General features: G+C 37.0%; 1 protein-coding gene across 1 annotated transcript in view; it reads right to left on the bottom strand.

The window, feature by feature from the left end:
* THADA (THADA armadillo repeat containing) overlaps positions 1-26,690 on the bottom strand; it is a 166,010-nt gene that overhangs the window by 80,139 nt on the left and 59,181 nt on the right. Inside the window, exons 28-29 of the mRNA XM_074897106.1 lie at positions 26,302-26,433; positions 10,940-11,108 (exon numbers count right to left, since the gene is read on the bottom strand). Of these exons, the coding sequence (XP_074753207.1) occupies positions 10,940-11,108; positions 26,302-26,433 (301 nt within the window). The remainder of the gene's footprint in view (positions 1-10,939; positions 11,109-26,301; positions 26,434-26,690) is intronic.

Genomic DNA, 26,690 nt, shown 5'->3' with positions numbered 1-26,690 from the left:
CTTTGATACACTTTACAGGTTTCAACTTTTCCCTTCCCAACTGTAAAAACATAAAAACATTCTCTGCCTGTGACAGAGTGATAGGATTGCTTTCCTGACTAATCACGGGGATACTTAAAGATTTGTAATACAAAACAGGTGCAAGAAATATGCATAGAATTGAACACTTAAATTGAGATTTCATAAGAGTTCAATTCTTGTTCTGGGAGGTCTAAATCAAGTTAACCAGACAGTGCCCGAAATAATTCAACTCTCTTCAGGAAGATTTAAGTAGTAAAAAAATAGAACACTGTGCTAATATTACTTGTTTCCAGCATCTCCATCATCTAAAAAGAAAATAATCTATCCACTGTGAAAACTGTACCTATAAAGAGGATTTCTTTTTCCTAGGTTTAATGCTAACACCTAATATAAGTTGCTCTATATAACCACATTCATATATAGTGTTTTCAATCACTTCACATTTATCCAAGACATAACTAGAGAAGTTGAACACTAGTGGTGCTTTATGGCTGTAACTGAACACCAGGCAAGGTACCTCAAATGGCTGCACACACAGCCACCCTACAATCTCTGCTAGCAACATGGGTTGCAGGAGCTTTTATTCATTAAGGAGTGGTCCTGGGTGCACTGGATCAGGGAGGCCAAAACATCTGCATAGCAACTGCCTGTCATAGCCATAGTAATAACCGTCAAAATCTAGGGTGTGGGAGAGGAGAGGCAGTGCATCCAACAAGTCATCCATTCCACTTTACAGAGGGGGAACTGTCACACTACCCCAGCACAACCCAGAGTAGTCATCATTATAGCTACCTCTCAGTTAAAACAGCAGCAGCCTTGTTTTCAGTAATTGATGAGTATTGCTTATTCTGTTCTAAAACCACAGGGTTTTTTAAAATTTCAAAGATGTGAACACGAGGTTTACACCAATAGCATCACTATATATCCTTAGCTGCTTAGGAAGGAACTTTGTAACAATGCAGAAACTGAATTAAAAGACCTAACGGAGTTGTAAGAGCTGTCTAAATCCATGCCCACTTGAAAACTAGTGATATGTCTTAGGAAGTCAGAGACATAATATTTGGGAGCATTCTAATAACAGTTAGAACAACTTTAAAGCAATGTCCAACTAGCAGATCGGCTCAGTCAATTAGCAGTACCACATGAGGGTTTTTTTTTAAAAAAAAAAAACAGCTGGAAGAAAATCTCTGGCAAAATCTCATTATTTTCTTTCAGAGCCTGTCTCCTGCCATTGCTAGAACTTAGTTGCATTTCTGTTGCATTCAAATATACATCTTGTACTCAAATGCTTACTGCCTTCTTGTATCAGTGTACCCCTAGGCAACAGTTAATATGAATTTACAACATGAAGAAATGAGACAACTGTTCTGTTACTGCCAGCTACATATATGTGAATATGTTTTCAACTCTGATGTCAGTATTTCTTTTCTCTTTGTACTGATCTTAAAAGTAAGGCTTATCTTGACTACTAAAATCTGAGCTTAGAAAAGAAACAGCTGGAAGGAAGTTTCATTGGAAAACATTTAATTATAGCAGGTTTATTTCTTTGATCTGTAGATAATGCAACATTTGTTTACTATATTGAGTTTTTATAAGACAAGGATGAACTGCCACACTTCACTTTACTGCCAAGGCAAATAAAATGTAACTCACCATAGTTAATGGCTTTATTCAGTAGCACAGAAACAAATAAACAATATACTACTTCCCCATTCATTCCCTCAGACCCTAGAGATCCGTTGGCTTCAAAACAACACAGATAATATAGTCACTGACACCCCTACTGGTTAATCACATGAAGGATTTTTAGGTCAAGCTAACAAGTAGTATACCTTTTTCTTTCACTCAGCCACAAGAACCAACATCTAAGAATGTCCTTCAAAACATTTGCCTAATTTGTCTCCTGTTGTCATTCTCACACCCTAGCCACTGGAGTCTGTGGGTTTCTATTACCTATTCTGTCCTGTAATAAAGGAAGTCCCATGACTGCTTGCTAGCTCTTCTTCATGCATCATTCTTCTCTGCTTTATTTTCAAATGCTCATATTTAAATTGTCTTTATTCCTCTGAGTAAGTGTCCAAGCATTAAACTCATAAAACATGAGAGTGATCATAATCTCAAATACCTTGAAGCTTGACCTTCCTTTGTAGCAACTTAAGCTAAAATCCTCCTCCTCTCAAAGGAAAGAAAAAGGCATCCACATTCATCAGGCAGGCTCTACTTTCATCAACAACAATCTATAATAATAGAACTCTTCCGGATAATTAAACTACCTAGCATGCATATTGATATTTTCATCATAAACTGCTTCTTTTCAAGACTACAACTATGTATTTAATTTTTATCTTCCACAAAGTCACAGCCATACACTTCTGGCTCAAGACTACTCTAAGCTAGCACAGTACATACAGATGTTTCACCAGCTGTTCAGTCTGTGTTGTTCTGTTTCCTGGGCTTGTGCTATCAGTCCTTGCTGGAAGCGGCACAGTAAGTCAGACAGACCTTTGCATGACCCAGTATGGATATTCTCAGGTTAAATTCTTGTCCAGGTTTTCTTGATGCTTTAATGAAGTCTCCAACCATCCTTTAAATCAATTTTTCCATCTTTAAATCACTTCTTCCAGCTCTCCATTATTATTTAAAGCATCAGCATATCCAAACAGTTGATACAGATAATTTGAAGTTCTACCCTCGCATAAACCTCACCATATTTGATAAACTCCAGAAAGAAAAAGAATATCTATCACTTTCATAAAAGCCATACAGATGGCAGAAAAATCTGCCATGCAACCATGCAGGTTTTTTAATCGTATTATTATTATTAATACAAGCAATCTAGATTTTTTTCATTGTAAAGTATTTTCAGAAAGATGAGTCTAATTCTATAGGATGCCGCTATTCCCTGAAAAATAGTAACTGCTAATTTCTTGTCCCATTGAAGTCAGTGGGAAATTTAAATCTTTAAAATCAATGTTAATTAATGCAAAGAGTTATGAAGCCCTCTATCTCCTATTAAATCTAATTTTTGTCACAGGCAACTGACTAAGTTTCTGTAACTCAGTCTGTTCTTTAGATCTGAGAAAGATGTAACAGTGCTGCCGGTTTCAAAAGTAAAACAGAAAAAGGTTCAAAAACTCAATCAACACTCTTTGCACAAGACTTCACATTCATATGCCAAACAGAATTGTTTGAATTGATGAATATAAAAAAAAAACACACCACAAAAACAAACAAAAAAGCCAAAACCCCAAAACACGTCTTTGAACCAGCCTACTGCTATAAAACCAATTTAGCTAACTGAAACTACAGAATTTGCTTGAAAATTCAAAATGTGGAGAAAATCTGAGTATTAAGAGTACCAATTTGTGAAGAGTAACTGACTACTGATTGATGACACTCAAAACAACATTAAATAAGTGAATTTCCATTTTTATCTTCATGGAGTTTTAACCCTGTATCAAAGCACAACAAATTCTGTTTCGTTTGTCCCTTGTCAGTTGAATTTTATATTTCTTTAAGAACAGGTCATGTGCACTCCTCAGATAGAAGAAGATACTGTTCTTCTCGTGCAATGCAAAACAATGACATATGCTCAGGGAAGAAATTTCAGGATAAATGAGTAGGAGTGACAAAGTAACAGCAATAAGTGGGAAGACTGCAGTGAGAAGAAAAGCTACCAGCCAGAGCTCAGATGAGAAGATGGGGGAATTGAGAGAAATCTTCCTAGGGACCACAGCAGACCAGGCAGAATTTCTGTGACTTTGAGTTACAGCAGTCACCAAAACCAGTCATGATGGGAAGGATCCACCTGCAAGTACATGATAGGCCAGCAGAGGTTTTTATTTTATTCTATGCAGTTGCTTGATTGCTTATACAAAGTAACACTAACAATGTAAATAATCTTCATGAAGAAAGCAGCTTCCAGCCAGAAATTGCTCCTCGGTGATAACATGCAGCTGGGAACTTTGGGCCCCTCACTACAAAAAGGACACTGAATGACTCGAGTGTGTCCAGAGAAGGGCAACGGAGCTGGTGCAGGGTCTGGAGCACAGGTCGTACGGGGAGTGGCTGAGGAAACTGGGGGTGTTTAGTCTGGAGAAGAGGAGGCTGAGGGGAGACCTCATCGCCCTCTGCAGCTACCTGAAAGGAGGTTGCAGAGAGCTGGGGATGAGCCTCTTTGACCAAGTAACAAGTGATAGGACAAGAGGGAAAGGAAGCATTTCTTTACAGAACGGGTTGTTGGGCTGCCCAGGGAGGTGGTGGAGTCCCCATCCCTGGGGGTGTTTAAGAGTTGGGTTGACATAGGGCTGAGGAATCTGGTGTAGATGGGAACTGTCAGTGCTAGGTTAATGGTTGGACTGGATGATCTTCAAGGTCTTTACCAACCTAGATGATTCTGTGAAAAAGTTTCATCTTGGATAGTACAATCCATATCCTGATGAAGGCTGCAAATGGAGGCAGCACGCACATTTAAACAAAGTCATATAGTTCCCTCTCTTCATATACAAGCAGCAAGTGATGAGGGGGAAGTCACTGAAACCTTTCTCTTAATCTGTGCCCGAAAGATGCTCTCCCAAAAGAAGGCACTGTGCAATGAATGGGACAGATAAAGGAAGAAAATTTTTTGTTCTCTTCTGTATCCCAATCTCAAGCTAGACACTGTCATCATTTAGTTATAAATCCACACAAGACCTCTAGGAAGTAGGTTACCACCCTCAACATTTCAGAAGTGTCCAAAACAAAGCACAGAGAACTTAAATGAAAACCCAGTGCCTCTTTTAATAACTTTCATTTACCTGATCCCATATGTTCTAAAAATACTTAACTGTAAACTCGCCAAAGTGAACATGAGGAAGATTAAACTGATAACATACAAGAGATAATGACCCAATAGTTGTGCAGATTCTTTCATTTGAAAAAGAAATAAACCTTAATAGCAATTACATCTGCTCCATGATTAATTGCAGCTGTCCAGTGAATCTCAATACGAAACCACAAGGACATGTACACTCTCATTTGAGTACAGATTTTTCCAGTGCACAAATGTGAATGATTTCTGGAAACTGGTCAGTGCAGTACTGTGACTGAAAGCTCTAGTCATACTGCTGCCATTCTGCTCTATTATTAACAACTAGATTCTAGGTCTATGCACATCACACAGTCTTTGCAATCCAGCATCAAGCACGTTATCTGATCCTTACAAGATAAAAACAAAAGCTGAAGTTTAACATCTGCCTTTCTTGGCAAACCAATCTGAAAGTTCAGGCATTTGGGAGTTTTTCTTAATCATCATAAATAATCTACAACCAAATGAATTAAAGGTGCTGCCTCTTTTCTGGGCAAATCATGCTTAGGGTCTCTGAAACTTCTCATTAAAGCACCCAAAGAGGTAATTTAAGAGGTCTGTGTGCAGATGCAGAGCTGTGATCTTGTTGGGATCACAGAGACAAGACAGGATAGCTGACATGTTTGGAGTGCTGCAGTGGAGGGATACAGGCTCTTTAGGAAGGATAGGTGGGGAAGATGAGAAGATGGAGTTGCTCTCTATATGAGAGAACAGCTGGAATGCATGGAGGTCTGCCTGGGGATGGATGATGAGTCAGCTGGGAGTTTATAGGTAAAGACTAAAATGGAGACCAGTATGGGTGACACTGTAGTGGGTGTCCTCTACAGGCCACTAAACCAGAAAGAACAAGTGGATGAGGCTGCCTACAGACAGCTAGAAGTAGCTTTGCATTTTCAAGCCCTGGTCCTCACAGGGGACTTCAACCACCACGGTATCTGCTGGAGGACCAACACAGCACAGCATAAGCAATCTAGGGGGTTCCTGGAGAGCACTGATGACAACTTCCCGACAAAAGCAATAGACGAGACAACAAGGAGAAGTGCTCTGATGGTCCTCATACAAACAACAAATGACTCACTGAGGATGTGAAGGTCAAAGGCAGCCTTAGCTGCAGTGACCATGAGATGGTGGTTTTTTTCAGCATCCAGAGAGGAGGGAGCAGAGCAAAAATTCCAAGATCACAACCCTGGATTTCATGAGAGCAGATTTTGGCCACCTCCTGGGTCTGCTTGATAGGAGTCCTGTAGGATAAGGCCTTAGAGGAAGCAGTGTCCAAGAAAGCTGGTTAATATTCAAGAACCACTTCCTCCAAACTCAAGAGCAGTCCATCCCAACAAGCTAGAACTCAGGCAAACATGCCGGGAGGCTTGCATGGATGAACAAGGAGCTTGTGACAGAACTCAAACAGAAAGGGAATATACAGAACATGGAAGTAGGGACAGGTAGCCTGGGAGGAAAACAGAGACACTGTCCAAGCATGCAGAAATGCAGTTAGGGAACACAAAGCCCACCTGGAGATGAATCTGGCTGAGGTACTACTGAATGTCGTCTTCATCTCAGTCTTTACTAGAAGGCCCATGGTTAGGAATAACACAGGCCCAAGCTTTCCTTCCCTGGTATGCCCAGAAGCTTACCTTCTTGGACTCTATAAGTGTACAGATGTTATCTAAATTGTATATAAAAACTGTTCAGAGTTTCAATTAGTTATTTCCAATCCAAGTAAAATTCATGTTTAAACATACATTTGCAATAAAAAAAATATTAAAGTTTTTAAGATTGTTAAGTAATTTACTTCAAAATTTTTATGGTTTACACAAGACCATCTAAAACAATAAAAGCTATGAATGTTATACCCACAAACGTATGCAAACAAGAATTAACAAGCTGCAGACTGATGGAAATAAAAATTCTGAATAGCTACATGAAGATGCCCCAATCACTAATCAAAGAATCATTAAAAAAAAAGGGGGGGAGACTGGCAGGAATTGCAAGTAGTATTCTCCCAGGGCCAGGCAAAATCTTAATATGCATGATGGCAGATCCACTATTTCTAAGTGCTGAACATTAACACATGCTTAATATTAGAAAGTAGTTTCCAATATTTAAGCTCATATTGGACTGTGTTAATGAACTAAGGGAGAAAAGTATACCTTTCAGATACCAGCTTCCATTTTCCAAGACTAACTATTTCAGTAGAAATCTCTTGGAAGGCTACAGTAAATTTTTTCTCTAGCCTTCCCAATTTCCCCTCTGCCTTTCCTCTTTGCTTCAATATGTTTCTTCTTGCTTTGCATTCAGTGGAGAACTCCTAATTTGTCCAAGTTGGTGTGTTATTACACTTTCTATCCATTCTGTGTTGTTGATTTGTACTTCTGAAGTTACAGTTTCTTTGAAGAACTACCAAGTCTCCATAATTCAGTTTCACTTAAAGCTCATTTCCATGTGAGATCTCTCTATGAATTCAAAATGTAAGTGAACCTTGAGCTTTACTAATGTTTGGAGGTCTTTGCTTAACTCTTGACTCTAACAAGCATTTTGTTTGAGACATTCAGGCTTATTGCAACTGCACAAAATTAGGCAAACTGAAGATTGGAAGCTTTCATAAACATCAGGACTCAAAACACACTCTTTTACATACGTGTCATCTTTACTGTAATTTTAAGAGACCCAGTTAAGACTGTTGTCTATGAGACTATACATTTCTACAAAAACACAGACATGAAAAGAGAAAGCAGACCATGTCCCTACCTGCATGGCTTACAAATACCAGTATGAGTCAAACCAGTACACTGAAATTATTAATCGCAAGTACAGGTTATTGAATAAAACATTTCTGAATTAATTACAGCTTAATTCTCAATTTCTCAATTATTGTGAACACAAGGAACACATGCTGCAGGAATTTCAACCCTAAAGAGGCAGAAGGTCAAAATACCCACTTGATCCTCTGATAAGGATACTCACAATCTTCCCAAATAAAACTAAGTTCCCTGGCAACTTCCAAAAGTCAAAAAGTTTCACAGACATAAAGGCTTCCCTAGTTTTAAGTTTTTATACACTTCTGGAAGTCTTCACATAAAGCCCTGGACAAGCTCTTCCTTTCAGCTGATCAGCTAAAAAACCTAGATCTTGAAACAAAAGAAGCCAGAAATATTTCATCATTCAAGAAGGCCCGTAGACTTCTATATTTTCTTGTGTATTACAAACTTGATTCCTTCACCTTCCCTGTCTCCCACGCCACTTTGAATTATGAAGTAGAAAGTGCACTCATAAAAGGAAACACTAAGGATAGAAAGATTTTTCTTTCTCTTATTCATGTCAATGTATTTACTTATGATGCAGAACTACTCCTTGAAGAATACCATCAGTTCCATAAGAATTACAGCACAGCAGTATTCCTCCTAGGTAATTCTTGAAAGTAATTCTTCTGTAAAACATGTAAAGCATGAAATTATTTTATCCTCATAAACATTCATATGCCTACGTAAATTGAGCCATAGTTATCACACTGTGGAAGAAAAGCCATGTTTTCACAGAATACAAAGGTCTGAAGTTAAACAAAATACATTTGCATCCACTGTCAAAAAACACTCCCTGTCAGTCGCCACAATTTGAAAATAGGCCCTGTTTACACCAGCACTCCATGCTGCTCTTTTTGAATAATGCTCTTTTCTATAAATTAACATTTGGCTTGCAACAGATGAAGCAATTCCATAACTCTGAAATATAACTGAAATATACTTTCAAGATTCACTACATTTGGCACCGTCACATAAGCTTTAAGTCTGAATAATTCCAACTACCCTGCTCGAGACTTCACAACATATGAACACAGAAAAAAATTAGGCAATGAACTTAGTCAGCTTCTGACTAATGTGACTGAACAAACAAAATGAAATTACTGAATTCCATTTTCATAAGATATTGGCCTTGTACTTCTGGAAAAAAAAAATCTAAATTTTATTGAGTTTTGTACAGACTCACTCTTTTTAGTAGGGATTTTTGTTTCAGTTATATAAAGAGGAAGATAAATTCTCTACTGTGTCATGGAAATGCAGTGCAAACTGTTTCAAACGCTGCCAGATGACTGTCTCTTCAAGTAAGTCTTCAGAGAAACAGTGCTTTAATGAATAAACCCATAACATAATTTTCTACAGTTCAGTAAGCTTTAGCAGCAGCTTTACAAGTCCCATCTTACACAGATAAAAAAGAAACTGAAACCATGCATCCAACAACCCCTGAAAGTCACAGTACTTTGTACTGCTTACAGGAGGTTGAATGCTAACTGCATGTTGAACTACTTGGCATTAGTATTTTAGAGGTACAACATCAAATACCACCACTTCTCTTTCTGCTCATCTTTATCACCCTACAGTATTTTGTCTGAATGCTTTGTTATTTTTATCTGCCAACAGACAGCTCGGCGTTTCAGTCATACATAAATTTGATTAAGTATTAAATGAAGACTTTGCACAACCTTGATTCACAAGTCATAAAAGCAAAGCTCAAGTTAAACACTAGAGACAAAACATCACTGAAGTGTTATGGTACAAATGACATTATTTTGAAGAATGTCATACTCTGATAGCACCGGTCTCTCTCTGGTGTGGTACCAATTGCACTAGTAGTTCCCAGTTGCAGCTCAAAACTGATGAAAAATCACATTAAAGCCCTGAGAATATCTCTTGCCTCACAGGTATGGAAAAGAAAACTCCCTTCCCCTATGCATAAGATCGTGTTAGCAACACTGGATTAAAAAACAAATTATCATTTGGGTTCTTTCAGAACCAACCGTCTGTTATTATTTTTCCTCCTGGGCACTAAAAAGAAGGTAGTGACTTTATACACTACAGGCAGTCCATACCCTCATGACCAGGGCTATAATCATTTTGGACTGAGAAAGCACTTAATTCTGTTGGATTAATCCTCTCTTCCTAATGCTTCAAGAGGTTCAGAAGCTTCGTGACACACCGGAGCTGCACAGGTAATTTAACAATGGCAATCTCCTCCTTGCCAGGCAGATGCAGGAGCTCACAGGTCTAAGCACTCCCATACATGCAGGTGCGTGAACTGCTTTTCAGAGCAGAAAAGACTGGACACAATCATCCCATACCTTGCAACAACCTTCGCTGCAACCTGTCATCATCCAAATCCAGATTCAACTGGCTGAAACCCTTCACTGTAACAGTTCTAAATGTACTTCACTCATTTCCCTGTCCTAGGTTTCATGTAAGGTCATAATTTTAAAGGGAAACAATATGCTGGAAAATATACACTAAAAGAACAAAACAAAACCATAGACACCCCACCACATAGTTTACAGTAGAAATGTGTACCTAGATGGCTTGCCAACTCAGGCAGACTAATAGAGCTGATCATGTACAGCATGGCTTTGTTAGAGGGTTCCTCATGAAAAACAGGCAATAAAAATGGGTAACTTATTACCATGATAGCTTAAAAATCAAACACAGTGAACCGACTGCCATAAACCAAAGCAATGATATCTGGGGAACGAAAAAGTTTCTGATTCCAAACCAATAGCAAGCTGTTTTCCAGAATGTTTTCACAAGATGACTGTATAAAGCTTTTCACAACTTGTACAGCAAACTGACAGGAAGCTGCTGGTGTAGCAGGAAAAGCAAATGAAGTAATATATAAATATGCAGGTAAGTAGCGAGTTTCAAAATCTACAATATTATTGGTGCTTGGAGTTCAGCTTTGCCTCAGATTTGCTCTGTGATTTTGGGCAAGTCACACAGATCTCCCTGTAGATATGTTTACATAAAGATATTTGCTCTCAAAGCACTTTAATCTTCAGAAATGAAACACTGTATGAAAATGTAAATGTTGATATTTATAGCTTACAGCCTTCTAATGACTATTGAAATGTGCATTCCACATTTATCATCTGATAGAATTGACTCAAAAGGAGTCTTCATACATGTTTTGACAATGTGTGAACATTCAACACATTATCTGGCTGTGAAGCATGACCAAAAAAAAAATTCAGCAAAAAACCCATTAAAAAAAACAACAAAGCAAAAACCTCACAAACAACCCCCCAAAACTTACTTGCAGAAGTGTTCCATGAACATTATTCTGTCGAATGCAAGGACTGGTAGAGTCTGGAAGCCCCTCCAGCAAGGACAGCACTGTATGTGGTACTTCATTTACCATAACAAATGGGACAAGGGCCTGACCTGACATCTCACGAGAACGGTACACAGGAGAGTGCCCACACCTGGAAAAAGGAGAAATACCCGGGTTTTTCTGTCATCCAGTTGCAATCTATTGCTATGGCTGAAACAAAACAAAGGATAATGCAACGAAAGCTAAAACACCTTTATCACAAATCAAATGTACATTCTTTTTTCTCAGTAGTGAAAGAGCATTTGCCCAGAAACAGAAGAAATACTAGAGCCACACTGGAGGCCTTTTTTTCCCTTCAGTAGTTCTCTTCACACAAAGTTTAAAAAAAAAGAAAAAAGAAAAAAGATGCAATTATGCCATGAAGCAGGTAAGCATATGGTCCTGTTCCATCTTCCTTATGTTTATATTACTTACTATAAAGCAATCATATTAAAATGTATTATGAGTTTGACTTAAAACTATTAAACTCCACATTCTTAATCAGATGTTTCCATAAGAACACAACATGGTGTCTACTGGAATTTTAGGACATATCTCCCACTGGTTTTTAGAACATACTTAAAGGCAGAAAGTAAATGACACACTGGAAAACAATTTTCTATTATTTATAATTAGTATCTCAAAAATAAATAGTTTTTATTTATTAAAAATTAACTGATACGATTCAAGACTGCACATAAAACACAGGCCAAAAATAACCTTTTATCTTTATTAAGGCTTTAACTAGCTATAGATTTATGAACATACATAGAATTAACTATTCAGCTATATTAACACATTAACTGGCTGTATACTTCTTCAGCAGCATGTATACTGATTTATAAGTGAATAAAAATCTTTTACCAACTAAAAGTAGGTTAGGCTAAGTTTTTCAAAGCCATCAATTTTTGTAAGACAGATACAATTCACCACCTGCATTTTCAGACAACTGAGAGTTACCACAGGGTTTAGAAAAGAATGGTCAAATGACTTAGGTGATACAAAATGTAGTATGGCAGAAGTTACGCTCTGACACCTTCCCAGCTGATTGTGATGACCCAGAGACAATGGCCTTCCCTCATCCTACCCTCTCATCTTTTTCTGAATTGCTTCTTACATATTTTCAGTTTACAAAATCACATGTAGTTGAGATTATCCCCTGTCAAAATGGTCAACCCCCTTCTGAGCTCTTCAAAACAAGCTCTGCAGGGTCATGCCTACAAGTTTTTTAAAAAATTACATGAAATTAAAAGGTATTCTAAGGTTTCAAGTATCTCTAGCAAATTTAAATCAATCCTCAAAGTAGTTGTTTACTTTAGTTCACATCAAAGAAATACAGAAAACAGTTTTCATCTTGAACCAGCAACAGAAATAATAGGGTTTTGAACACAAAACAGGAAATAGACTTAATTGAAATAGTGTTAACAGTTCTGACATTTTAGACCTGTTAGGCCATGGTACGCCTGAAAAACACAGACCTTGTTTAGAGGAAGTAGAAAGCTACACTACCCCTGAATGACATGCTTTTGTAGTCATTTTCATCCTCACAGTATGGCAGCACATTCTATCCTCCACCTCCCTATGTCTTCCCTCATAGGGAATGATTTTTAGAATTATCATCTTTGCATTTCCTTTTTGAAGACTGGCTATCCTTCACAACAGGATGCAAAAGCAGAGCAGTCACAACTGGAGGAAAAGCCTTAATTCTGTATTGACAAGGTGCAAGAAGAAAGTCAGTTTACTCTTAATAAAAAAATTCCCTATTTTCTTAAACAAAAAACCTTTTAATTCTACTGTATGGTAAACTTAAACCGGAGAAGTGATTTGTCTGCAGCCTTTCCTTCATTTCTGCTAAACCATCTTTTCTTAATGAAGAGATTATCATATGTAGATGTTCTTTCCAAACACAAGCAACACTGATATTGTAATAAATGTCTAATTTTTAATTAGCTCTAACTGTATACTCAAGAATGTTCTTTATTTTGTTCACGATCGTTTACAAATCCCAAAGGAATCTGACATGTCTTGAGAAGAAAGAGTGAAAAATGGGTAAAATGCCAGGTTTTTCTCTAACTTGTGAGAGGGTACTTTCCAACATTACACGCTCCACAGAAGGTTTTCTCCTCAAACATGATGCAATGGATTAGAATGGAATTCTGTGGGGTTTTTCCTAGTAATAAAAAAAATTGAGTTGAAAACAATTTTTAGAAAACCTGACTAACTTTGTTGCATTGTAAAATCTGACATTAAAGACTTATAACACATGAACATACATATATGGGGATACAGTATTTTACATATCAAATTTTATTCCATGCTGTTATTTTATCAAATTTAGCATGGAAAGAGAAGTGACTTCTCTATATTTATAAAGAATAAAATATTTTCATATTACAGGCAAAACCGTCTCAGCTGCCTAAAGTCTGAGTCCACAACAGAGACTGCCACCTCAGCATTTATACTGAGTGTATGTAAGGCAAAAATGCAATTCTCAAAACAATCTAATATCCACCTCTCCTCATGCCCCAAATTGTTATTCTCTATAAGAACCTCAGCAAATGAGTGCTATCCCACACAGAAGCCTAACTGGAACCCTCAAATTTGGTTCTGTTTTGCATTTTGAGGATCCTAAATCGGAGGCAATAACCTCCTCCTTCCCCTGTGCAAGCACACAGGTGCCCAGCAGTGGAGAATTTGCCCAGGATGCAGGGAACCCAGTTCTGCAACTTTCTGTGCCTGAAAGAATGCAAACCCACAGCTACTACTTGCCCAAAGGGCAACCCAGCCACCAACCTGCCACTGCACATTAACGCAAACCTCTCACACTACAGATTGCAACAGTGTGCAGTGTAGTTACAGGAATTGACATCTTAGTGGAAACCCTCATAAGAGCACTTCTATGAAGCCATTATTAAGGAACAAAAGCATCATGAAGTTTAAGAACTTAAAGTATCTGCTTTATAGGAACATATATGGGAACACAAGGAAGGTATTTCACACTGGCTAATAGCTTCACAAATCTGACAAGGGTTAATATTTGTAGGTTGGGGTTTTTTTCCCCTTTTTTCTTTTTCTTCTTCTTTTTAAAAAATCTCCTAATACACAAATTGGTGTCTGTCCCCACTGCCCCGATAAGAAAGAGTACTGATAATATTTCAAAAACACTCCTCCTTCCACATACACATGCAAGAAATCATGCCAAGTCACCACTAGTGACCTATCCCTGAACTTCTGCATACCCTGAAGGCACTTATGTGTACATCTCTCATGTTTTGAAGGCACTTGGCTTCATTCCTGAATCATGCAAGAAGTTTGTCAGAAGAATGTCAAAATATACACTACTTTTTCCATAACTTGTAACAGTACCCTAGATTAAGTACAGGCAGTTTTGATTTTTACAGGATCTTACTTAGAGATAATTTCTTACCTGAAAATAAAACTAAACAGGATCAATTCTCAAAAAGTGAAAGCGTGAAAGTAAATAAAACCGAGTAACACAAACAATCTAACCCAATGTAGCAATTCTTTGTTTATTGTTCTACCAGCCTCCGTGATAAACTATACACTTTAATACAGAGTCTTCCACCTGCATTCTTAAATTTTATCTAGGATTTAGCAACTACTATGGGAAGCAAGTTCAAGCTGTATCAAGAAAAATCATTACACAATTATGGCAATCACTGTAACTCAGTTTGTACCTGCAGCAAAACCTAGCAGCTTAAGGAAGTAAGTATTTTAAGGCTATTAAAACTATTCTGGTTACTCCTCCTGTAGCCGTTTAACACACTGCCATCCCTGAGAATAGAATCATTTATGTGGTGGCAGTTGCCTTGCCAGGACATTGGTAGAGAGGTAAACGACCTCCAAACTTGGCCCCTTCACCATCCAGACTCTGAGCTTCACCTGCCAACAACATGACTAAAATCTGTTGCAGGCTGCCTCTTCTCATCTTCTCTGCAGGCAAGCACGAGCAATAGATCTTGCATCCATTAGGGCAGCATGCATGTGGGTGCAAACCTCTAGTTAAAACTGTTTCATTTTCTTTGATTTGAAATATACTTGAGGGGGGGGAGTGTTTTCAGCATGCGACACTTTCTTTGCAAGCAGATGATGTATAAATAGACTTTTAAATCTAAGTAGTATCTAAAATGTTGTCATATGTAAAAACATACACTATATACCAACCTGATTTTATTATATCTCAAGGTAACAACAAGCAATGAAACTCACAAAATCCTCATGTGACACACTTCTATTAAGTGCTGAGGGCTATTAACAGCGGCTGAAGTAGTATTTCATGTTGAACTCAGTACTGTTTATCTAGGTGCACAAGGCACTGGATGTAAACATGTTTACTTCAAACAGTTCATGATCAAGAACAAAAAGTCAATAAATCTGAGAAGGTTTCACTTTGTGTAACTGTAGATTCACTCCATTTCCACTGCTTCGTTCCAGCTTTAACACTTAGATCCTGAACAACCCTTCTAACTGACATAATTTATGACCAACTCTCATAAGGCACAAAGATTCCATACTCCTCTGCACACATCAAAGTATTTAATTTATTACTCTGGCTACAAACAACAGAACACTAGCTGTAAATAAAAATATCTTGAACATTTAAGAAAAAAAAAAGAAAAAAAGAACTGCAGGTGTTTCCTATGTACTTATTTTTCTTCCCTTATTACTCCCCCTCAATAGACCTTGAATCACCCAAATTAAAAAAACAAATAAGGATTAATTTTTATGTAAGAAACAAATGTGTAGAATTAATCTGAAAAAAATCACACCTGTAGCTGAAAATATGTCCATTTTATTAAGTAACACCTACAGTTGTTAGAAGAAGGATTAAGAGGGAAAAAATATCTATTTCCAAGTTTACTGGATATTGTTAGAGCAATCTGTGCATTACTAATTATATCACTGCTTATTAACCATGCAGTTTCTGCAGTCCTATAGACAGTATCTCAGCATCACAATTTTTTTTTCAGCCAAAAAACATTCACATCCATTGCCTTCACAAAATATTGGAAGACGGAACTGGGAACAGCAGCCATGAAAACAGAACGGAAACAATGGGAGAACAGGACAAACGATGAGGAAGGGGACGTTCTGCAGAAGGGGCCTCTGATCTTCTGAGTCAAACCAAGTATTCTACCACCATCACCAAAGCAGTTTGGGAGAAGAGAGCAGCATGAGGCAGGAAAGGCACACTCGCAATTCAAACAAACCAACTCTGCCTGCTAGTTAAGGCATTTTAACAGCCTCTAAGGGTTTTTAAAAGATAATACTGATTAAAAATAAATTAAGAAATAAAAACCAAATAGAGAGTATTCTTTAAACCCTGGAGCTAGTTATGCCACAAGATCCTAACAAGCACACTAGAAAGAAAAAATTGTAATAAAGACTTCTGATTCTATACAGGTATGGTAAGTTGTATGAGAAGGAGGTTTTTTCTTTCCTCCAACATGCAGCTATATAGTTCAAGTCATGTTATCAGTTCTAAGGCAAGAACTAAACCCATGAAATTACATTAGGGGAAAACATGAACGGAGATTGCAGAGAAAAGTATTTAGCAACAGATTCAGTTCCTATTAGAAGCAGTTTGGTTATTATGATTGAAGAGCACTGTACTGTCTGTACTAAGTGAAGTACCACCGAAAACCAAGAAAAAAATACTTCTTTAGAAAAAAATTCATCATTATTATATACTAGTTCATTTTTTTCCCTTCAAGTTCTCTCCTGAAAGATTAAATTTACCAATTTACAAATCCAGTATTACAGGTTTCTAAGCAAAGACAGGTCCAAAAATAACATTAAAAAAATACACTCACGATTCCACACAAATAATGTAACTTGGACTTTTATACTGAGGAGAAATCAGCAGGACAGTACCTATTCAATAAAGTGAGAGTAAGGTTTCTTGGAATATGAACAATAATTCACTATACACATGCCTAAAGTTTCTTTTGTTCATTTATTGATTTGCTTGTTTTGTGGTTTTAAGGAAACACAACTATATTCCATTTTGTTAGATTTCTGTATTCCTTAGCAATTGAAGTATCCAAAGCATTTAATTTTAAAATCTTATTTCACTGTGAAAACCTGTGCTGTAATTGGCCTGCAATTTTTTTGTTCTTCAATCTGTTCTTCAAAAAAAACCCCAGAATAATCTGAGTTTTGATACAGCATCTCAATATTTACCTGACAAGCAGAAAAACATTACATAAGTATGAAGAGTTTGCCAGAGGTTTTAGATCTACAATCAACACGTGAATGTAGGCCAGAAAATGTTTGAACACAACCATGGACAGAAACAGATCAAGTTTAACTTCAGGTTATTTATACAGTACTAAACCTCTAAATTCTTATCTATTTCCTTTAATGTGAAGTTAATGGTTGCCCAAACTTCTAGTCTCTTTATACATTGTTAAGTATTTTATTCTTCCAACCTGGGCAATTAAGATAAAAACCTTATGTTTTTGTAAGGGCAGTGTTTTCCACACAAGAACTTAATGAATCCAGCTGTAAATACTGCAGAAACTATGTAGGCAAAGTACACAGACTTTTATTTGTGAAAGCTGTCCACAAGCTATGCCAGGAGTTGTTTCTCCATATGTTTCCAAGGGCTTTCTAGGAAGAAATTATAGACATTTATTTCTTCTTGTCACCAAGACAGGTTATTGTAAAAAGTGGCCAGCTGATACCAAGCTGAATCAACAACAAAAACTCGAGTTGTGGTTCAGCCAGACAACAAACTAGAATCTCTAACATGTAAGCCTATGACAACTGTTACTAATACTGTGTGTAAACTTTAGATCAACAGAAATATGTTCTCTTCAAATGGAGATCTGCTGCAGAACATGCTGACACAATTGAAATGGCATCTCTTTCCTTGCATTCCTTTCAAGAAATCTCAAGTAATATCTCCAGGTAGCTAACCTCTAGGTTTAACTATTTGTTGAAGTCACATGAGGTTAGAGCCTCCTTTCTTCAGCTTTTGGTTCATGGTATTCTAGAGAAAAAACAACCACTCTTAACCCAAGGTCATGTGAATGAAAAATTTTCATTCACAACCATACTTCAACTCCGTTAATTTGTGAAAAGTTACTATGATGCTTCACAACTGCAGAATAACGGTAACACACACCACTTATTACCAAAATAGTTAAGAAAAACACAATGAAGAATGTAGACAAACTACTTTCTGTCTTAACAACCGTATCATTACTTTGAACTCTGTGAAAGGGAAGTTGAATGCATAAATCAAATCTCAGAACTTTATGATGATTCTGAAAGCCTCAGCTCACAATGCAATTTATTATCAGACCCATGAAAACAACCAAAGGATCTCGGTTCTCAAAATCACTTTCCTTTCAGTCATACCACCAAAAGTAGCTAGCCCACTGCCAAAAAGCCTTCCCAACATTGACTCTTCTCAATCTCAGACTGTTCTCTTTAAATGATATTGGCTTTTAAAAATACCATTATACCTGGTTTTCCTTAACATACTTATCCTCTGCATAATTAATGCATTATTTATCTCCGTTTTCATGTTTCTTATTGCAAATGCTTTTGCAGAACATTTGCTAAATGTTACTATTTGACTACTTATCTTGACCAGCTAATTTTAAGTATAGAAATGAATAATACAATTACTTCACCAATCATGTATTGGCAGTTGATTGGCAGTTTCATGCATTGGCATATTTTTTACTGGATCATGTTTCAAATAGGTAGTATACATCAAATTTTAAACTAGGATTCCAGACACTGGCCCTTTTCAGAAGTCTGCACTACGGAAGAAAGATAGTTACTCCCAGTGCTCATGAACGCATCTCTGCTAAACATTGCCTTTTACTTCCTGCGAATCTGACAGCTCCCTACAGTTTGTGAACACTTCCTAAATTGGTTCAGGTGATAATCTGCCAATGAGAAGCAAACAGATTGATGGACACGGTAAAAACTGGAATAAGGAATCAATAATGAATACTTAGAAGTTGTAATATTTCCCATCAGCACATGAACACGAAAAGAACACTTGTCCACAGTTTAAGAGAAAAGGTTGAGGAATAGATCAAAGAATGTACAAGATGTACAATGATTTTCAGTTGATCAGAAGGTCTTGAAAAGCCTACTGCCAATCAAGCACTTTTCAGTCTTCTCTAGCACTACAATTTGAACTTAATCAAAATGGAAAAAAATGACAAACTGTTTATCATTTCTTATTTAAAAAATGCTTTAAAAAAGTCTCAAAACCTTATTAACAAATACTTATGGTGAACTATAAGTATTTTTACTGATCAGTACCAATCACTATGCAATCAGGATTGCATAGAGGATACACTGTAAGTAGAAATGGAAGAATTCCAAGTCAGACCCAACTAACAAGAGAGGAGTTATGACCAGAGGGGAAACGCATGCCTCTCCCTCCCTCCCTCCCTCCCTCCCTCCTTCTCCCCAGACATGCAAAACTTCCATCTCAGGATGTCAAGCAGGCGATTTAACACTACAAACTACAATAAGAATCTAAAAAACAATGTATGTTTTAGGGGTGTATGTTGCTCCCTTGTCCAGATGCCTATGCCAGATCATGTATCTTGGGAACCTTGCCTATAATCAAAAAGGTATCTGTCTTTGTATTGCAATGACAGGTCAGCTCCATAAGCTTCCCCAGCAAGGACAAGGCATTCCAATGTGTCACGGACTGCTCCTAGTATCACAGGGATTCCAAATAATAAATGATTGCAGGCAGTTATAATATTAAGCAGTTATACTGATCAGACATTAGATTGAGAAAAAAAAAGACAAAACAAAGGAAAAAAACAGACCAAAAACTGAGAAGATGTGCATATAATATGGAAACCCAGGGAGATGCTTTTATGAACAACTGTAATCAAAAGCAGCTATTTTAATACAACAATGCAGCAACACACACATGTGGTTCTTTTCATCTAATATGAAAAGGCATTACCACAAAACTTCTTTGCTTATCAGACCCCTGATAAGACTCCCAGTCTTACAGAAATGACAGCTGAAAACAGGCAAGTTTTAACATTAATTACTGGTGCCATGCCACACTAAAACAAAGGAAAAAGAGGAGGAAGGCAGAGGAAGCACACTTAGCACAACCATTCAGCTATCTCATCTGGCCACTTATCAAGGGATACCAGTGTTCAGCCTACAAATTCAGATGGCTGCTTTCAAGTCAGATACAGGATGATATACTAAATCCACATATGCAACTGTACATGTGTAAAACAAAACAAAAATCGGGGAAACTGCATTTGAACAACTTATATAAACAGCAATCTGATCAAAGTACATATGAATGATTTCAATCAAGCTCATCCCAAACAAACCAAACATATCTTGTTATCAGAACTCCCTCAACTCCCCCATTTCTTGTGCTCTTTATTCAGTGTAAGGTTTTAAGCATATTTCAAACTCTCACAGACACTTTTGACTTTACATTTGAATTTTGTTTCCTTATTACTCCATCTTACCCCAGAACTAATTCCCATGAAGCCTATACAAGCTTTGTCCCAGGACTAAAATGCAACAGGACCCAGCACCTGATGGACTGGATATAATTTAATGTAATTAAACACATCACAGAGCAATAAAAATAATAGGCATAGGTCAAAGATTAACTTTTTCAAAAGAGCAACCCACATGCAAGTAACATTACCCATCAGTGAATATTTAAATTTACACCACCTTCTAGAATATTAATACTACCATACTTGGGTCCTTTTCCTTAAAATGTTTCCTTAAGAAGTGAGCTCTCACAGATTTATAAATAGTAAGACACAACCATGACTCCTAGAGAGCCCCAGAATTCATGGTCAGGTGCTTCACTTCCTAAAAAGCTAAAATAAACCTGGATCAATCTCACTTATTTAACATGCATTTTTCAAACTGCCTGAAACAGAACTCAATGATTTGCAACATTAGTACACACAGATTACAACAGTAAGATCACAATTTTACATGTGCATCTTTACATAATTGGATTTGATGTTCAAAAGTAAAACATGCAAACTATGACAATAATATTTCCCCCTTCTCTGTAATGAAGTAAACTGAGCAATGAAGACAAAGGAATATGCAAGGACTTTGTGAACACAGTGGAAAAAGAATGGGGAGAGAAAAACATAGGTAAGACTGCATTAGAATGACATTTCACGTCTTAGTAGCAAAGCATCAAAGATAAATCAGTCAATGGAAAAACACAGCACAATAACATGAATATATTAGGTATATATGGAAATTGAAAGCCATATTTGGGGGATACAGTATTGTGCAACATCATGAGGTTGCTTCATTACATGGGAAGGATCTTAAACATTTTACTAATCAGAAAACTACTGAAAACAGTTAGTCCTTTGTACTAGGTTCAAGCAGAGTACAACTGAAAGTCTATTTTTAAAATTCCAGCAAATAATTTTAAAGATACTGTGATTCACTTTGGCCAATAAAAACTGCAAAACAAAATTAATTATAAAGAGATTAAAATTCAAGTTTGTATTTTTATTAGAAATTAATATTTTGAGTAGCATCATTTTAAAAGAGCTTTCTAAGCTTTTTAGTATCTGACAATACTTAATCTCTGACTTTTGTACAGCATTTTGTACAGAACTACTTATGGAATCTATACGTTATACACTGAACCTCTCAGACTTCACTGAAGGAGTGTGACCTTTTATAATAGAAATGCATATTTTGCTTTCTAATTTTAATAAAAATCTTCTATAACCTGCATATTAGTCTGGATTGGCATCTGTTAAGATTTAAAAAAGATTTAACTCATAAGTGAATAAAACTTAGTGTATTTACCCACTGAATAAAAGCAGGAGTACCACATTACATGTGCGACTAACTAAAGACTCATGTGGAATCACGGCCTCTAGGATTGTTTTTGCTTTTTCCCCCCTGTTCTTAAAGAAAGTGAGACCAACAGTCTGCATCACTTCTTGAAGAAGGACAGACTCACAAATGCAATTCTCTGCTAAGAAACTTGAGAAGGTGAGAGTCACGTCATGCATCTGAAAAGAGTCCACCAAATCCCTAGGGTAACAGGTCTCTAGAGTTGAAGAGTCTGGTCTAATCCCTTCAAAAAGCCCAAGAAAATGAAGTTGAGCAAAGGAACGTCATCCTGGCCCCAGTGACAACCGGCACAGCAGGACGACAGGCCCCACAGCCAAGGACACGAGTCGCAGGAACCTGGTGCTGGCAGAGGACTCCTGCACAGCAGGCGGGCATCACCAGTGCCACAGCACTGCTGTGGGAAAGGGATCACGGGGGGCACTCCTGACATCTCGCACTGCTTCAGCTGAGTGATTTTTAAGAAATTCACCACGTTGACTTTGCCAGCAGCCTATTATGAGGTTTCAAAGAGCCTGTTCTGACAAACAAGCTGCGAAAGTAGTGACTTCCAAGAAAAAGTGTACCAGTAAAAAAGTCATACCATCTTCAGTTGTTTCCTCTGCCTTTCCAAGACAAGTGATAACTACATCAATGTCAGACCACATACCCTTTAGCAGGTGCATTCAGCCCATTTAAATAACAGATTTATTTGAGCTTTCCTACCAAAGCTACTACAATCGCATTCAAGCTGCCAGTTTGCTCACAGCTGATGGGGACTTCCCCTCTCCCTTCTTTAAGCTCTCTTTTAGGAATGACTTCTGATAATAGGGCAGCTGACAACGCTCCATCCTACAGAAAATTTTTCCTTGCCAAACACAATTTTGTTTTCCCTGCATCTTCGTGTCTGTCACTAGCTTCGTGTCTGTAATAGTAATTATCCTTGTATATTAATGACAAGCTCACTCAAGTGCAAAACCAAAACAGCACCACATCAGTTTGGGGTGGTGGATGGAGGGGGGCAGAAGGGGGAAGAGAACAGCTGTAAAGGACTAGTGCCTCCTACTGCCACCTACCCTGGTCCTCAACTAAAAAGAGCATCAGGGGATTTTGGAATTTGGCTCCTCCATTTTACATAAAGATGCAGGTTAGAAAATTCTGCACAAGAAAATAGTGTCTATTTCATAACTGTGTTAATTTCATGGAAAGATGCTCACATTTCTATTTAAATTGTCCTCAGACAGTAAGTTTCTTCAATGACTTGCAGCACAACTCACCTATAAGCAACACTGCTTTGAAATCTGTCTATTTGACAAAGTTTTAAAGGGGAAATTTAACTGAGAATTAAAAGCAGTTTTGTCAAGTGGAAGACAAAGCACATATAACCCAAAGAGTTTTTAAAAACCTTATATTATCTGACATTTTAAAGCTAATTTTTTACAAACTTCTTAAAAGATTAAAAAGTCACACTCCTAAATAGGGCTAGACTTCAATTAGTGAAGAGTATCTGAGTCAATATAGCAATACCCATTTTACTCATTCAGAACATTCGGCCCAGAAAATTTAACACTAAACAAACACATTGTCAATGCCATGGTACAAGAGGACCTAAGGTAACTCAAATTTAGATCATTCTGAAGAGATTACAGGTCTTTGAAAGGGGAAGGGGGAGGCAAAAGGGAGGTTATGTTTTTGTTTCATACTTAAAACATTACCTCCCGATTACCTCCCTTGTTAATCAAAAACATTCTGTACATTCCTTCATCTTAGAATTAACCATTTAAGCAGACCTATCTAGCTCAAAAAAAAAAAAAAAAAAGGTGAGGTAATAAGTTGTGAATTGAGGTGTTCTCTTCCAAATAAAACATCTGCAAAGGGAAAGGGAAGAAAATAACTTAACAGAACTGCAGATAGCTAATCAAATGCCATAGTTCAACAGGGAGTAACAACTATGCACACAGAGATTGAGATTTGTCCTTGTAGCATTTAATCCTACTCATATTGTGCAATTCATCTCAGCACAGTCAGAGCAATCACAGCTCTACTCCCACTAGATGGAAAATTCCACTCGGGCTTAAGTGAAACTCTTCAAAAACCCAATTTGAATTCTTCCTGCTAAACCCAGTTTTGTTCAGAGAACCTCATTCACTTGCAAACACAGTAAGTATTCTGTTCATCCTCTCAGAACAACAAATGAATGCTACTTCATTGTGGCTTGAGTCCTGGCAAGAGTCTGAAGATCAGTTGTTATGTGTTATATTCACTCTTCCCCTCTCCCTACCGCATAAGCGGTATCTTTCCTTGACAGCAATAGAAATGTAAAAATCTCACAGTAAAAATATGGCAACTAAATGTTATAATTATATTAGGCTACCATGTAATTATACATATATGTAGAAGTTATATAATACAGGATTACACTGAGCAATTCAATGTAGTATTGTATTGTATCCAATTACATACAGTTGTTATATACAATTTAATGTCTTGATGCATAGAGCCTTTGGCACCAGGCCTTCTCTCTGATCGTCTCTAAATGGTTACTTCACAACAGTCTTCATTACCACCTTCTAAAGAACAATTAAATGAACAGGAAAGAATTTTATTTTAGTTCATCTGCTCCTGTAGAATGCAAAGTAAGAAGGGAAATAGAAAGGAAAATAGCAACATATTTATCTTACCCAGATAAATCATCCTTATGTATTCCAACTAATGCAGTCAGAACAAACTGAAATCAACCATGGTATTCAAAGAACAAGGGCATAAGAGCTGTATACAGAAATACAACCAGTAACAGCACACTGAGCTATATCATAAATACATACATTTCCCTTTGCAGAATTCTTGGTATTGTCCCCTGGCAACCATAAAAAATGCGAATGTTTGCTAAGTAACCCATCAGAAAATGCATGCCTGTACACCCACATATAATTGTCTGTCTGAAATATATAAGAATTTTATTCTAGTCTTATACCTGTATCCACAACACCAAATTCACACCACTGCCAAATTCAACAGAAAGAAAATGCAAAAAACATCTGCCACACTACTCCTCTTTAGGAGTACAGTTAAAGGAAGGTAGGTTTAATGATACAGTCCCCTTAAATGTTTCAGGTTCTTTTAAAGATTTTATTAGGTTTTTCTCCCCACATCTTCTGAATGGATTTAAATAACCTCAAGAGAATAAGCTATTTAAGTGCGAAGAGTTATTTTGTTGGTGTATGTACCTTGCCAAAAGTAGCAGTTGTAATATAAAGATAAAACCCAAAAGCTGTAACTAAAAGCTTATCAAAAATTAATCTATTACCAATATCAGAAGCTATGCTGATACATTATATTTTAAAAATTAATAAATAAGCGTTCTCCATTGCATTAATGAAGGCATAAAACCAGAGCTGATCAATGATGTAACCAACAGTGTTAAACATTTCCCCGAAAAGCACTTAGGATTTAAATATGGCACAAAACCAAATATTTCTAATTGATAAACAGTTTAAAAACTCTTACTACAGTTTTTTTCCTTTAATAAAAAATGGTAAGTTATTATTTATTCTTGAAAATTAAAAATCATAAGAAGCAAGAAATACATCACACATGCTGTGAAGAATAAGCTGAAAGAGCTATTATTATTTTCTAACATGAACAGTAGCTTAAAACAAAAATTGGAAGATCTTAGGATAGCAACAACTTTATCTAGTTTCACTACTAAAAGAGCAAGATTAAGTACAGAACTTTCTCACCCTGTTGCTCTGAAGTTCTCACACAGATAGCAATATTTCCTCTCAAATACTACATTTCTCCTCAGCCACCACAGCCCTGTTCCCTTAACAGGCTCCCCATCCCACACCAGTGGCAAACGTAATAGCAAAAATATCTGCTGAATATCTTGATGTAACCACCATATGAATGGAAGTAACACTGTATAAAAACTTCAAAAGTCATCTTAGAAATAGATTAGATGTGGGATATATCTATATCTTCAGTTATACAGAATATATACATATACATATATTTAAGTATATGGATGGATATGGAGATACATACATTTGGAGATGTGTATATAAAGTCATTACATTTATGTGCTACAAACAGTCATTCTGAAGGACTGAAAAACCCATCAGAAGTTTATACAGCAAATCTTGCCTTGCTAAAGTCAGTCAAGCTCATCAATTTTCATCTACCCTCTGTGTGGCAGCAGTCATGCTGTACAGCATGTGCAGATGACGACTTACAGACAAGTCATACAATGGCTTGCATGAGATAAAATCTAACCCCTCAAAACAAGCATTAACAATATAGGGAAGTCCCAACTAATGAGTATCAGTTTTTCCTTTAAGAATTACAGCTGAAGAGAAACTTAAAAAGGCATTTTATAAAAAAATACAAAGATTCAATGAAGAACTCCTGTCACATGAAAAAACACCACAACATCACCTTACCTTATAATAAATGGGACAAATGGTGCCATGCTGAGAGCTGAGTAAGTGCCATCCATTGGAGATGGATACAACCTTCCAAGGATTAAAAGCAGAAGGAATAGGCTTGGATGGATTTTCAACTCTTCAGCTTCACTAAATAAAAAAGTGTTAAGAAGCATTTGGTGAAAACAACATCCTCCTTCACGCTAGTCTTGACACTCTTCCACACACAATAATACCTTCCTGCATTTCTGGTTCAAAGCAGTATGCTAGGCTGATCATTGCAAGAAAGTGCAAACCCTGCTGGAATCAGACATGGCATCCAGTTCTACTATGGCACCACTGGGCTTCCTTGTATGAAGTCACTTCAGGCTGTGCTGCCTTCACTTTCCTACATTATCCCAAGCTTC

The sequence above is a fragment of the Athene noctua genome, chromosome 1, assembly GCF_965140245.1.
Source record: "Athene noctua chromosome 1, bAthNoc1.hap1.1, whole genome shotgun sequence".
Taxonomy (NCBI): Eukaryota; Metazoa; Chordata; class Aves; order Strigiformes; family Strigidae; genus Athene; species Athene noctua.
The sequence above is the reverse complement of the archived record's forward strand: the minus strand, read 5'-3'. Positions and strand labels throughout refer to the sequence as shown.